The sequence below is a fragment of the Uranotaenia lowii genome, unplaced genomic scaffold, assembly GCF_029784155.1.
Source record: "Uranotaenia lowii strain MFRU-FL unplaced genomic scaffold, ASM2978415v1 HiC_scaffold_592, whole genome shotgun sequence".
NCBI lineage: Eukaryota > Metazoa > Arthropoda > Insecta > Diptera > Culicidae > Uranotaenia > Uranotaenia lowii.
In genome coordinates, this window is record NW_026598525.1 from 9546 (window position 1) to 25000 (window position 15455).

Below are 15455 nucleotides of genomic sequence, written 5' to 3' on the forward strand. Positions count from 1 at the left end.
GTCTTTGAACGTACATTTCACCCATCTGATAACTCGATTTGTTTACATTTGGCGCATACGCCCCTTTGAAAAATCGATACCGAATTGTAAATGCTTAAACCTGATTTTTATTGTGAATTTAAATAAAATTTTTAGAAACGTCGCTGGTGAACTGGCAACAAAACACAGACTTCCGACAATCTAGTACTTCACTTCCCTTCGTCGGAAGTCTTTCGGAAGTCGGAAGTCTGGACTTCCGAAGTAAAATTTAGTGCTGGCGCGTTAATAATATTAAATAAGTTGGAGCTGAATCTTAAGTCTGAAACCTGAATCAGAAATCTTATATTTGACTCTGGAATCTACACATTAATTTGAATCTAAAATCTAAATGTGAAATCTGAATTTAAAATATGAACCTAAAATCAGAATCTGAAAACAAAATCTTAATCAGAAATCTGCATGCTGACTCTTAACTTTGAATCTGAAATCTGAATTTGAAATCTGAGATCTGAAACAGGAATCTTATTCTGGAATCCGAATCTAACATCTGCATCTGAAATATCAAATCCGAAATCGGAATCTGAAATATGAATCTGAATCTGGAATCTGAACATCAAAACTGAATTTTATTCTGGAATCTGAATCTGACATCTGAATCTAACATCTTGATATGTCTGAATCTGAAATCTTTATATGAAATTTGAATCTGAAACTAAAATCTGAAATCTAAATTTGAAATCTTAAGTCTGAATATGAAATCTGAATCTGAAATAAGAAGTCTGAATTTGAAATTTGAATCGGAAATCTTTATTTGAAATCTGAATCTGAAATCTTATTTTCAAATCCGAATTTTATTCTGAAATCCGAATCTGAAACATTAATCTGAACTTGAAATTTGATATTGCAATCTGAATCTGAAATCTGAATCTGAAATCTTTAAATCTGAAATGGAAATTCATATCTGAATCTTAAAGCTTAAATTGGAATTTCATATTTCTTTGATTCTGAAATCAGGATTCTGGTTTCAATGAATAGAAATAAAAAAATATTTTCTCACTAGACATTTTTGTTTTGATTCGGAGATCCAAGATGGTGGAATGGTTTCAGAAAATTTGCTGAAAAAAGAGGCAATTTTTGCTCTACATTGTATTTTATAACTGGGTACTTCCAGTCAGTGGTCGGAAAATCGCTCAAGTAAAGCAATCAGGAATGGTTTCTAGCTAGAATGATGCTACCTCCGAGTGCTGTGATACGCACGTGGTAAAAGTACCCATTGAATATATGTCGAAAATCAACACTAACTTGATACAAGAAGATATACCATGCCCCTCCGGAGGATACCGTTGCTATTCGTCACGTGGCTAATCGACGGTGATCGACATACTTGGTGATACATTTTGAACGTCGCTCCCTCAATCATTCCCGAACGTCTATCCTCGCATCATTGTTGATAATGCTCGTTATTGATAGACGATCATTAATGTTTCAAAAGGAAAAATCTGAATAAATACCAGGACCACATGTTCAAAAAAGCTGTAGCACATGCTGGACAGTTCATTGCGGTTACCTAGTCATGATTTTGTCCTTCTAGGCAAAACGAAAAATAAAAAATCATCTGATAGCCTACATAGATTGCTCAGAACTGATACATATCAGTTATGATCCTAAAGGTTGAAAGTCGTTAGGGGAAGGAAATTAGCATTGAGACGTTCGTTGCTGATAGTCTGCGTCCTTTTTTACCTCATCATGTATCGCAAAAGTGTTTCAAATACAGAAGCATCGTTGTCATGCATGATTGTTTGTATGATTTGGTTGATGAAGGAAAATTTGACTGCTTTGATTTTTTGGCTCTGAATGTAGTCAAGCATGGCTCAGTGAAAATGATTGATTTTCGGAAGCATGCTTCCAGTTATTGCAAACTCCATTTCACTTGCAACCCTAAAACTTAGATAGTAGATGTGTTATGCTTGTAATCAATAAGCAGTAGATACTCTCAAATTTAAAGTATACCTAACTTCATCGATAATTGATAAATTTTATGAATTTCGACAGATTCATGTTTTACCTCCTTGTCTACAAACCATTCCTAATTAAGTCAAGATCTAATAGCAGGGAAGAATGACCCTGGCTGTTAAACTCCCTTAAAAAATCAAAAAGGGCAAAATCTATTTCCTTGCCTTTTTAAGTGTTATGTACCTAACTCTAACCCAAACACCCTCACATGCCTGATGTCCTATTAGCTCTCGAATTATGCATTTAAAAATGTATGGAAATCACCCTCTCCCACCTCTCTCTAACCTCTCCAATCTCCTCAAAGAAAAGAAGGAAGGGTCTCTATTCGTCCTAGGAACATTTCGTTGTCCTAATACCAACTCATGGCAATTTTGGCTTTATTCAAATCCTTGACTTTCACCGTTCATTTCGAAGTACCTTAAGGAAGTAACTTGGGTCCACTGCTATCTAATCTGTATATAAACGACCTTTGCGTACTTAATATTGGTCTCGTTAGTCAGTTTTTTATGCCAAGCCAACGAAAATTTAGTACACCTAATAAATAATGTATGAAAAATATATTTTCGATATTTGAGGTTAACATTTTGAATGTACAATCGTTCCAGTTTTATGTAAACTCTTGTGTGTAGATAACTGTATTTGGTAAAATTCGCGCAATACTGATCCGTTGCGGGTCGGGTGTCGATTTCAAACTCTAAATGTATCCCAAGCGAACGATATCCCGGCAGCAGTCGCCCATTTTCTGCCGATACACCGCCTCGGTATCCTCGGAACGGAAGCTGTCGACCTCGTCGGCAACGTCGAAACCGTTTTCCAGCTTCTGGGCCATCTCTTCCAAATCGGGCACATCCTCACTCTTGGTCGTGGTAATCGGTAGCAACATGACGGCCATCAGCAATCCAAACCGACCGAATCGCTGCAGCTGAGCATCGAGAGCCGATCGGGGGAACAGTTTTTCCGGGTCGGATCCCAACCGGATTAGGAATTCCGATAGGGTTTCATGATAAAGATCGATCAGCTCCTGGTAGTGCTTGTCCCGGATTGCCTTGTCCGAAGCGGTGAACAGGAAATACATCAGATCCAACACCGGCGATGCGTATCGACAGATTTGCCAATCCAGAAGGCATAATTTCGTAGGAGTGTTGTTCTAAAATTGAAAATATTTAAAATTAGTCAGGCGAAACGTTTTACAGTATTCTTGTAAACTCGAAAAATACCTCGTGTTTAAACATGATATTGTTGTTCCAACAATCTCCATGACAGATAACAGCATACGGTTCCGCGTGCTCGCCCTTAGTCATATCGACTACGAGATCGATAAATTTGCCGTCCAATGCCTTCTGAACCTTCTCGAAAACCTCCGGTTCCTTATCCTTATCCAGGGTCCCCATTGCACGATCGATAAGCATCTTGAACCACTGTTCCATCGAATCGTCCCAATCTCGGGTGGTGAACAGCTCCACCATGCTCTTGTACGGTTCAATCCTTTCCGGATGTTGATCCTTCAAACCAAAGGAAAGCGCATGCAATCGTGCCAAACCCTTGACAACCATCCGGAAATGCTGAATGGTGGGAATCGAGTGCCGATCAACCATGCTGAAACCTTCCTCCTTAAGGTCCCGCATGAAGATGGCTTCCTCAAACTCATCCAAGCAGGTGGCCAAACACTGGGGAATCTGGTTGAACGCCTCCCTTCCATCCTTCGGATCGATTCCGCGCTCCTGTTGGAACTGTTCCAGCATCGGGTAGATTTCGGTGTAGAAACTGATCTCCCGCTCGAAGCTGGGCCTTGCAAAGAACTGGTTCCGGCGGGCTTCGGTAATCGGTGGCAGCTTGGCGATTATGTGCAGAACTTTGCCACTCTTGCGGCACTCGGCCCTTGCTCGAAAAACAATCCCAATATAGTTGTCACCCTTGTTGGAACCGGCACTCAGCGTGATGGCCACATCGTCCGATTCGAGTTGCTCGTGAACGATCTTCTCCAGCAGGCTTTGGGTGGCGGCCACCGGCAACTTGCTGGGTCCTTCCTCGTTGGCACCGTCCAGGCACATGGTTACCTGAAGATGGTAAAGTGGAATCAATTAATATTTAAAGCTTTTAGTATTCTGAATTTGGATTGAAATTAGGTCCCAAATTTTTTAAAACTCGGATTTAATACTATTTCATTATTGGAACTGAGGTCAGAAACATACACCTTAAAAAGAGGTTGCAAAATTTCATTACCGATTGAAGCTCACTCTATGCCAAAGATGTCCTGAAACGTACATTGCGCATAAGATGACATGATTGCTTTTGTGACTACTGTCACAAAGACTCGACCTCGAGCAAAACGAGGCCTTTCCACTCCATTCAATCGAAACAATAAATTTGTTTTCAGGGATCATCCTATTGGATGATTCATCTCAGAAACAAGAAAATAAAAAAAAATGCTGACGGTGAGTGAGCATCGAACTCAAAACTCGCTTTTCCAACTGCACCACATTTCCAATCGTTCTATCTGGGTCAGATGGAAAACGCGGTTTAATTGTCATAGTATTTCTGTCACGGAAATTATTTACGGCTTATGTTCTTTCCTTCTCCTGATATCTCATGTCCCTCTTATACTTCCCATCACATTCGAAAATTTGATAATTTTCAGGTACGAAGATGTACTACCTAAGACGAAATCATACCATTAGTATTGATTTCAACAGAGCAACACCTTCCTGTGTAACTGGTCTGCTCGGAACCTTGAGCAGCACTGATTGCATCTTCATTTGACCGAGAGTTGCGGTTAGCACGAAGCAATCGACCATGTGCGCACGCTCCTTTTTTTAAACTCAAAATTAAGTATGACCGAGGTTCAAAACATAGTTCGATTCTATGAACTTAAAGTTAAGTACCCTTTTTCCTCCTCGCGATTGTTCAAAATGAAGTTCGAACTGCGAACTCAAAACTAATCCCATTCGTGCCATCTTTGCCGAACCGCATTTCAGGTAGCTACGAACAAGGGCATAAAAAACAGTTCAAAAAATGGAACTCGCTTTTGAACTTAGTTTTATGCTTGTCAGAACTTAGTTTTGCTATTGCCCAGTCAAACTCAAAGCTGAGGGCTGCCACTGAAGTACTGTTTTGACCGTGGTCAAATCATAGTTCGATTGTATGAACTAAAGTTGAGTTCCCTTTTCCTCCTTGCGATGGTTCAAAACGGAGTTCGAACTGCGAACTTGAACTAATCCCATTTTTCCTTCGACGAAGGAGCAAAACTGAGATCGATCTAATGAACTAAAAATTGAACCCTCCTCGCGTATGTTGAACTGAAAGCACTTAGCGAGTTCGGCTGCCGAACTGCATTTTGAGTAGCTACGAATAAAGGCATAAAGAAAGTTCAAAAAATGGAACTCGCTTTCGAACTTAGGTTTGAGTATGCCAGTCAGAACTTAGTTCTTACGTTTGCCCAGTCTAACTCAAAGTTGAGGGCTGCAACTGAAGTGCTGTTTTGAACCAAAACTACTTAATTTTGAGTTTAAAACAAGGAGCGTGCGCACTCGGCTAAGCAGAAATGCCAATGTGCCTGATTTTTCAGGATTTGCCTGATTTTTCGAGGCTCAGCCTGACAAGCTGATAAGCCATTAAACTTCCATGATTTTTGAAAATATGCCTGATTTTGCCTGATTTTTGCGAATGTGATGAAAAAGAGGTGGATTAGGTACCATTGCTGAAGTTAAAAAGTGAAAATGTGGCTGAATCAAAGCAATCGAAAGACTTTGAGCGAAATTTTCGTTACTTTAACGTAGCCTGATTTCGCCTGATTTTTATTTCACCAGTGCCCTGATTTTTGAAAAAAATGTTGGCAACCCTGCGGCTAAGTAAATCCCAAGTCGATGGCAGCGATGCCACACATACCGATTTTTCGGTATTCATACCGATTTTGGACGAAATTTTGATCACCAATTCGAATACCAATTTTGAGCAAAAGATACAGGTTTCATAGTGATTTTTGGGAAATTCGTTCAGACAGAAGAATTATTTGCAAAACATTACTAAAACTGTCGTTTTTTTAAATTTCGAATCTATGTAATCCTAGTGCATTATTGCCAGCAAGTCTCAACGTAGTTGATGGCATCTTTGTCTTCAATGCCAACTGTCTTGAGATAGAATCTTGATCATCGAATAACATTGTAGATGAGAGATTATAGCAGTTCAAGACGTTAATAGATTATATCTTGAAGTTGTATGTTTAAAACTTAGGAACCAAGATAAGTGCACGTTCGTGGTAAATAAAACAAGTCAATAACCAAATCATGATTTTTTCGAGGTGCAAAGTGAATAAGAGCTAATTTTAATATATTTTGGGGTGCTAATTCCAAATATTCATTAAGTTTTTTTGTCTGCTTAGCAAAAATTCATTAACACGACACTTGCCGTTACTCGTAAAAGCTAAATTTGTGGAATTATTGGACTAATTTCTGAGATATTGGATGTTGAATTTCGGTGTTTCTCGGCATAGATTTTTTCGCGATCCTTTATGTGTTAAATAAATTTGTGCAATATTTTGGCAAAGCTATAATATAACAAATATTTTGAAAATAAAGGTTTTCACTCAATAATCAACATTCTCGAAGACCGGTAAACATTCTGATTTCTGAGATAAAAGTTATTGAAATTTCTTTCCGTTATTTTTTAAAACGGAAATTTTGACGAAATGTTAGAGATAGTTTAAACTAAAATTCTCAATAACTTTCTTGAATGATGTCAGAGAAATTTGTAATCTTTCCAGTTTCTAAAATTGTAGAATTTAATTTTTAACAACGTTACATATCTCAAACAAGAACACGTAGGCAAGATCTTAATCCATGATTGTATGAAGGATGATAAGTTGATATAAAACAGCTTTTAATTTTCATGTAGGTTTATTAGATACCAAACATCTTTTTTACCCCAAATTGATGAATTTTGAAATTTCTACACGCCCTATTACCAAAACTAGAGATGATAGACCAAAGTTGACAAATGATTTGGATTCAGGACGCTTAAATCTTCTCCCCTGTGTAGTATTCAATATGAAGAATTTAGGAGTATTAAAATTCTGGTAATACTGTTTAAAAGGAATAACACAATCTACCCTAAGGTAGCCAGAATTTTTGCAGCACGTACCCGGGTCGAAAAATCTGGGCTATTTTATCTAAAAATCCGGACATTTGATTTTAAAATGTCTACCAAAAAACCTGGCAATATCCGGGCAAATCTGGACAAAAAAAACTTGAGATTTTTTTTTGCATCAGCAGTTTTGTAATCGTATTAGACTTTCAAAATACTTCTCATGATTATTTTTATAAAACTTGCTTAAAAAATTTCGTTTAAGACGCATAAATAAAAAAATTTACAACACAATTTGTATTTTTTGTCAAATAAAGTGAATAAATCCGCGAAAAATCCGAGCTTTTTTCAATAAAATCCGGGCAACCGGGCCGGGCCGGACTTTTGTCAAATTTTGTATTGAATATCCGGACAAACCCGAATAAAACCGGGCAATCTGGCAACCTTAATCTAGCCATAGCTGTCTTTTTAACAAAAATTATGATATTTTAAAATCTAGCGATACTAGCGAAATTGCAACTTTTGCAATATTTTTTTCAGTTAAGGGGATTTTTTTTTATTATCTGACGGGTTTGCGCCGGGGGTCTTCAGATTTTCCCCAAAATTGAAAATTTGGTTCATTTTTGCGACTTAAAAACTTATGTATTTTTTCAGATTTCTAACATTTTTATTTTTTGAGTTAGCTTCGGTTAGATTTATTTGTAAATAAAAAATAACCATTTTTCAAAGCTACATAACTCTGTTGTTTCTCAACGGAAATTATAAAATAGCACATCAAAATGCATTAAAATTTTATCAGCTTTCCAAATAGAATAGTTGAAAAAAATTAAATAATGACCTTCAACATGAAAAGTTGTAAATAAACTTTAAATGGCGTCTAAAAGTACCGTTTGCACCACCGAATATTTTGCAAAAAATACCATTGTATAGCTCGATTCATGATGCAACTTTCATCTGAAGACACCAAAGTGGGCCATTAACACCTTGAAGAGTTATGAAAGAAATAATGACAAGGAATCTCTTTTTTTGCATCGAAAACAAACAATGGTCGAACAACTATACTCACATATGGAGATAGCAAGCACTTCTAACAACATGGAAACAAAAGAACTTATCAAAGCTGATAAAAAACACTATTTTTTCGTCCTTTTCAGACTGCCCCTACTCGCATAACAGTCCCAAAAATGATCAAATTTAAGTCTTAGAAAGTAGCTTGGTGAAAAAAATATATTTTGTATGGGACTGTTATGCTAGTAGATTAATAAAAATATGGTCGATTAACAGTCCCATAATGAATAAAAATGGTGCTCTCGACCTTACCAATAACCCAATTTCGAAAATTTCAGGTCTGACGATTTATTATGACAACCTAGAAACGATTTTCGTTTATGCTGAAAGTGGTGGTCACAATTTAAAAATATATTCCAAAACAGAAAAAGCTGATTGTCTCGCTTGCTTATTTTTGTATATGGGACTGTTATGAAAGAAGGGGCGGCAGATTGTTGTAGCTTAACTGACTTCATGTTATATCCAAAAATCTAATAAAGTATTCGTTTATACCCAGTTTTGCACCAGGTCACAACAAGTTATGGACATTTTACTGTCATTTTTAGAAGTTTATGCGCTAAGTTTTGCATCCGTAATTCCCCAGATTTGAATCAAAATGGACGGTGGAACACTGAAGATTCGTGTGTGAGCGATCGAGGTGACAAAACACTGACGACGAATTATGTTCGTTCTAGTATGGTAAACCTCAAAACTGGGCGAATGTAGAAAACGAATACGGTAAAAGTATCATATTTTCATCATTTTACAGCCTGGGCTGGCCATACTGAGCTCTTTGATTATTTTTACAACATTTGTGCCACTTTCTCATACTTTTTTGATCAATGGGAAAGGATTTTGGTGTCCAGTGCTTAGCTCCCGATATAAGAACTATGTAAAGCACGTCTATATTTCTTTTTTTTAATCACATTTTTGTGATCCCAAGCACAGGGACTGAACCTTCTACTATTGGCATTGATTATGCTTCACAATGATCTTTGATCGAAAAATTAATAAGTTATATAGTATATGACCAGATTGTAAAAGCAACATTCCCATTATTAGTTATATCACATAAACAATACGATACTCAGAATTTTGGTTAAAATTTAAAGTCAGTTTTGCTGCAAACACTCTACAAAGCACGAAAAAGTAGTGTTTTTTACCTGCTTTGGTAAGTTCTTTTGTTTCCATGTTGTTAGAAGTGCTTGCTATCTCCATATGTGAGTGCAGTTGTTCCACCATTGTTTGTTTTCTATGCAAAAAAAGAGATTTATTGTCATTATTTCTTTCATAACTCTTCAAGGTATTAATGGCCCACTTTGGTGTCTTCAGATGAAAGTTGCATCATGAATCGAGCTATACAATGGTATTTTTTGCAAAATATTCGGTGGTGCAGACGGTACTTTTAGACGCCATTTAAAGTTTATTTACAACTTTTCATGTTGAAGGTCATTATTTATTTTTTTTCAACTATTCTATTTGGAAAGCTGATAAAATTTTAATGCATTTTGATGTGCTATTTTATAATTTCCGTTGAGAAACAACAGAGTTATGTTGCTTTGAAAAATGGTTATTTTTTATTTACAAAAAAATCTAACCGAAGCTAACTCAAAAAATAAAAATGTTAGAAATCTGAAAAAATACATGTGTTTTTAAGTCGCAAAAATGAACCAAATTTTCAATTTTGGGGAAAATCTGAAGACCCCCGGCGCAAATTGTCAGATAATAAAAAAAAATCCCCTTAACTTAGTTTTAAAAGGTTAGAAAAAGAATCAATATATTTACAGATTTTTGAAATTTTTATGCCGAATACCGATTTTTAGGGCTTGAAAATACCGATTTTAATGTGACATCACAGTCGATGGGTGGTGTGAGCAGGGTCGCCAACTTTTTTTTTCAAAAATCAGGGAATGGTGAAATAAAAACCACGCTACGTCAAAGTAACGGAAATTCCGCTCAAAGTGATGACCTTTTTCTTTGGTCGTTGCGCCACATTTTTACTTCAGCAGTATCTTAGGGTAACGGACCTATTTTGGACCGTTTTGGGAAGTGGCTATACTATTTTCTGAATTAAAGATCAAGGATTTTTCTATCGAAACATATCGCCGTTTGTTGCATTATAATAAGATTTCAGCCTAAAAACTCATTTCTTCGATCATTACTCTGGTCGGTATTTTGGACAACCCTCTGGACCTATTTTGGACCGCCCTTTAACTAAATTAGTTTTTTTTATAAATTTTTGCTACATTTACGACAGCGATTGATACCCAATTTTGCGAATAATAAAGTTAATCTTTTCCTTTGTTATTCTTGTAGTCGCGTTTGGTTTGTTCATTTTAATTTATTCCTGAACTAACTTTCTTCAACTTTACTCCAGCCTCTATTAAGATACACTCAATTTTTCTTACTACCTTCAATCTTTTTTGCCTAAAACTTCTTATGCTTTAAAACAATAATTTTCGAAAAGATAAGAGTAAAAATAGAAAACCTCCCCTGTTACAAAGTGTGTTTTCAATTTTTTTAAAAATTGCGACAGTGAAATGCAATCTCGACGAAATTTGTTCTGCATTTTTAAATACTCGCCAGTTGGCTTATCTTCAGGATCAATTTTTAGAACGCAATCACCTTCAGGCGACCCAATTATAAGTTAGAAAGTCTGACATCATAAACTCCGTGACATCAATTGATGCATTTTATTTTGACTTCCAAAACCGTAGTGAATTTGGTTTAGCTTCATTTCTGTAGAATACATATTTAGATTAAAAAAAGCCATATTTTTTCGCTGAAAAATTCACAAAAGTTCAGTTTTATCTTTGTAACAACCTTTGTTTTACGAAAAAATAATTTCGTTGGAATAGATTTTTTAACAGTTATTTTTTTCCTAAAAAAAGCGGAACTACAGGGGCAGAAAAATTAGATTTTTAGTACTTTTTCGCTTGTAATTTTTAAGCATTTCAATAGTTTTTTCCTAAGTTTTGAAACATATAAAGACTATCTCATGGCTATGTTGAATATTTTTTGTTCAAATTGTTCTATCATTAATTGAGATATTTTAACTGTTACAAGAATTAAACTCATTACATATTTGCCGATTTGTTGTTGTTTTTCCCAACCCCTCCTTCAGACGGGGTTTATATTTTGTCTCTTCTCTCTTCTCTCTTTTTTCTCTTTTTTCTTTCTTTTTTTTCGAAAATCAACCCTGAATGGTTGTAATTTTTAGACCAAAATGTCAATAATTTTTCATGAAGCATAAAAAATAATGACCTAATAAAAAATTAGTTCATGTCAATTTTTTCCATTTTTTTAAGCTTATATAAGCTATAGCTTTTGACAACTGCTCATCAAACAGTTGCCATTAATAAAATGTGGGTTGTTAGAGTTACGTGGTTTAAATCAAAAAAAAGTAAGTTAAACAATGATTGGCTTGGTACTATGCCGATTGAAGTGAACCCCGATTAAAGGCGGGTTTGGGCTTTAGCGAGTTGACTAAATAAATAATGCAAATGTTCCAAATTTTATTTGAATAAGCGATTGAAATAGTGTGCATAATTCTTTTCATATCGCCGCACAACGTCTTATTACGTTCATTTACATTTAACAGCAAGTATAATACCCAGGTTATGTTGAGTGGTCCAGAATAAGTCCCTAAAGAATAAAGTAGGACCTATTTTCGACATGGGTCAAATTGCTATCAAATCACGTTTTTTTTTGGTTCTTCGAGCTTGCAAACAAGTGAAGTGTTTTTTCATAGCTGTGAACATGTTTATCGGTGTTAAATTCATCACAGCTATGCAGAAAACTTCTTGAAAGTTGACTCCAATAATGGCACGTCCTTCAATGACTTGTCCGCCAACTTCATCGTTGTAAAGATGTTAAAACGACTATAATCGAAACAAAAAAAAAATGGTACGTCCTCCAGAAATGGGCTTGATTCGGCCCTAAAAATTCAAAAATTTATCTTCAATTGTCTCACCCGTATCATCTTATTTAAATAGAATGTCAGATATGATTAGAATCATAAGAAATAGCTTTAACTATATTTGTTCAAAATTTCCATGATTAAAATGCTTTACAAGGGAAACAGGGAAACAAGGGAAAAAAGCTGAAAGGTGGTCCAAAAAAAAGCCGTTACCCTATCCAGTTCCTTACTACCCCTTTTTCATCACACTAATCGCAAAAATCAGGCGAAATCAGGTATATTTAAAAAAAACGGGGAAATTCAATAGCTTATCAGCTCAGCTTGTCAGGCTGAGCCTCGAAAAATCAGGCAAATCCTGTAAAATCAGGCACATTGGCATCTCTGATGAGAAAGATCATAAGCTAGCATGGTTGTCAACCTTTTTTTTAAAAAAAATTCAAGAACATGAGAAATTGGGTTGCCAGGTGCCCAGATTTGTCTGTAAAACCAAGACTTTTGACCCTTCGTCCAGATATTGGTCAGACACAGATTTTGCCCAGATTTTTGCTGAGAGTACCCAGATTTCACAGACTTTCAAAATTGGGTGATGAAATCAATATTCATGTATCGGATTTGATCCGTAAATGCCAGATTGTATTCATTGGTATTTGACCAACCCACTCATTAAAATTTTTTTTTTTAACCCTTTAATGCATAATGTTGTTTTAAAACAACAGTGAAAAAAGTCAACTTTTATCCATATTTTCTCAAATAACTCACATATGATTGGAAAACAGTTCCAACAACATCCTGAGCTAATTTCCTGTGATCTTTAGCACAACTTTAAGGAAGGAGTGTTCGGTTATTATCAATGCGTTGTAGAGATAAGTTTGATTTCATTAGTGTTGTTTTAAAACAACACTATGCATTAAAGGGTTAAATTAATTTTTTTTTTTTAAATTAAAAATATTTTTTTTAAAAATAAGATAGACATGGTAGGTGGTAGGAAACAGTGTTTGTCCTGTATTTCAACATGAAAATTACCCCGAATACCACAGAAAAGCGTTATCGCCTATATGCGCAATTAACATATTTCTTAATTTGGAATTTATTTGAAAAAACCACTTCACACCTTTTGCAACCCGTTCATTTTATTTTAGGAATATTTATTTGTATTGTGATCAATCTTAGTGATCAATCATAAAGTGACAGCTTCAATCCATTTTAGAAAGCGAAACACAAATACGGCACTGAATTGTTTATCCATTTTTAGAATAAAAAAATTGTATTTCAAACGTCTAAACCATATACATACGATACCAGCATGTAACTCTCAGTCCGGTCCATAGAATTCGGATTGCAAACAATTTACCTATGAGAAGTACTGATTGTGCCGTTTCATTACTCCTCGAGATACCAAACAAACCCGATTCCAGAGGGGTGGAATCTGTTTAAAAAAAAAAGAAGGTGACTTTCAGAGCAAGTTTTCGCCTAAAAACGATCGACCCGACTAATTGTTCGTTTCGTTTCGTGCTTTTCAGCCAGCTGTTGGATTTTTTTTTCGCGCGTCGTTGTCGCTTGCGAAATTATATGCTGGTGGTGGCGTGACATCATTGTTGTTTTGTGTCAAAGTTCTGCCAAAACTGCTACTGATCGATCAGTGGGTGATGTCTGGTGGTGGGTAAACTTGACGCAGCAGTAATGTGCAAACCATACGTCATAAAATTTTTCTAAAGTTGGACTCAATCAAGTGTTATCCAGAAGATTGTTTTTTTGCTATTCATCAGCTTATTTTTTGTTGAAATTGTGAGACCATACTCTCAACAGACAGACATAAGTAGAGTGGTCAAGTTTTCAGTGAAATTGAACTTATACCGGAGAAAATTTATTCAAAATTAAGATCCAGATCCCTCATTCGTAAATAGAACCAGAATTTTGATTTAGAATTCAGATATTCTTTTAATAAATTCTTGAATTGGCCAAGCAGTTTTCACTGCTATCAAAATAAAACTGCAGCTTACGATCATTATGATTTCCCTGGAAGGGACCAGGAAAGGAAAGTAACCAAATTTAGCATGATAGAATATTGTGGTACGAGAAAACGTTTTATGATAGTTCCAAATTCCTTCCTTATTTTCAAGTACGAAGAGGAGAGGGAGTCTCCTATGCAATACAAAAATTGTTACTGTAATTATTTTGAATTTCTTCCACCCTCTGTAAGTTGTGGAGAAAGGATCAGGGCTATCATATTTGAATAATTTTAGATTTAATCGAACAAATGTGTTGATTGCAAATGCAACCCATTTTGATGGGAAGAGTGGTTATTCTTTTTTTAGTTTTTTGAATTGCTCGAGAAACTCTTCTAGCAATTTTGGCATTACTCATGAATTTATGAAGAATTCTAAATGTTTAATTAATAACAATGTTTGAGAATCAAATTTAAGAACAGGCTTTGTAAGAAGCAAAATAAAAAACATTTCAAAAAATAAAAATTATACATTTTTAAATTGCAATTCGAAACACAAGTTGCAGATCCAAAGAAGTTACTTTTTAATCATGTTGAAATTTAATTTAAAATCGTTTTGCAATTCAAACAATACTGAAATGATTTAAAAAAAATCCTTTATTGTTGGAAGGTGTAACACGTATCCGGGCCGAACAATTCCGGGCAATTTTTATTCAAAATCCTGGCAAAAACCGGACTTTTGAGTTCAAATGTTACAATCCTGAAATCGGTTTTTTTTGTAATTTCTTCATTTGAAACGGCTCATAACTTGAGTCTTTGAGGAGTCATTTTGCATATTTACAATTGTTTACTTAGGTCTAGTCATCACTTTTTGGAGAGTAAATCGGGCAATATCTGTTTAAAATCCAAGCATTATTCGGATGAGAAAAATAAAAGAAAGTCACTTAAATTTCAATTTTACATCGAAGAAAATCAGCAGCATTAATTCAAGTTTTGAAACTAACTTATTAAATCTGGATGTTTATTTTGATGAAAATAATTCTAAAAAAATGCTGTTAGACACAAAAAACGAAGTTTATGATAACTAAATTAAAATTTTTTAGGTAATTTTGCAAATCATGTGAAAATCCGATCAATACTCGGGCAGTTTTTCTCAAAAAACCGGGCATCCAAGCTGGAATGCTTAAATTATATGTATTGTACAACTCAACTGAAGTATTGTTTATTTATGAGTTCATATACTATTGCGATCCTTAGAAAAATTGTTACTTTTGAAAGAGCTATCTACACAGTAAATTTTTGCCGCGATTTTCAGCAAAAAAATTGCTGGAAACGTTCAGCAATCCAAATTTTTGCTGGAAACCAGCAATCGGTTTTCTAATTGCTGGGTTTTTCAGCATTCGGTTGTTCTGGTCATTTTTGCTGAAAAATCAGCAATCGGTTTTTAAATTGCTGGACTTTCCAGCAATTGAT

General features: G+C 35.2%; 1 protein-coding gene across 1 annotated transcript; it reads right to left on the reverse strand.

Moving 5' to 3' along the window:
* Positions 1-2534: 2534 nt before the first annotated feature.
* Positions 2535-4074, reverse strand: LOC129760375 (uncharacterized). Its single transcript, XM_055758025.1, has 2 exons — positions 3210-4074; positions 2535-3139 (listed from the first exon to the last, which is right to left on the reverse strand). The coding sequence occupies exons 1-2, from the start codon at positions 4041-4043 to the stop codon at positions 2687-2689; spliced, it is 1287 nt and encodes a 428-aa protein (XP_055614000.1). The 5' UTR covers positions 4044-4074; the 3' UTR covers positions 2535-2686.
* Positions 4075-15455: the final 11381 nt, after the last annotated feature.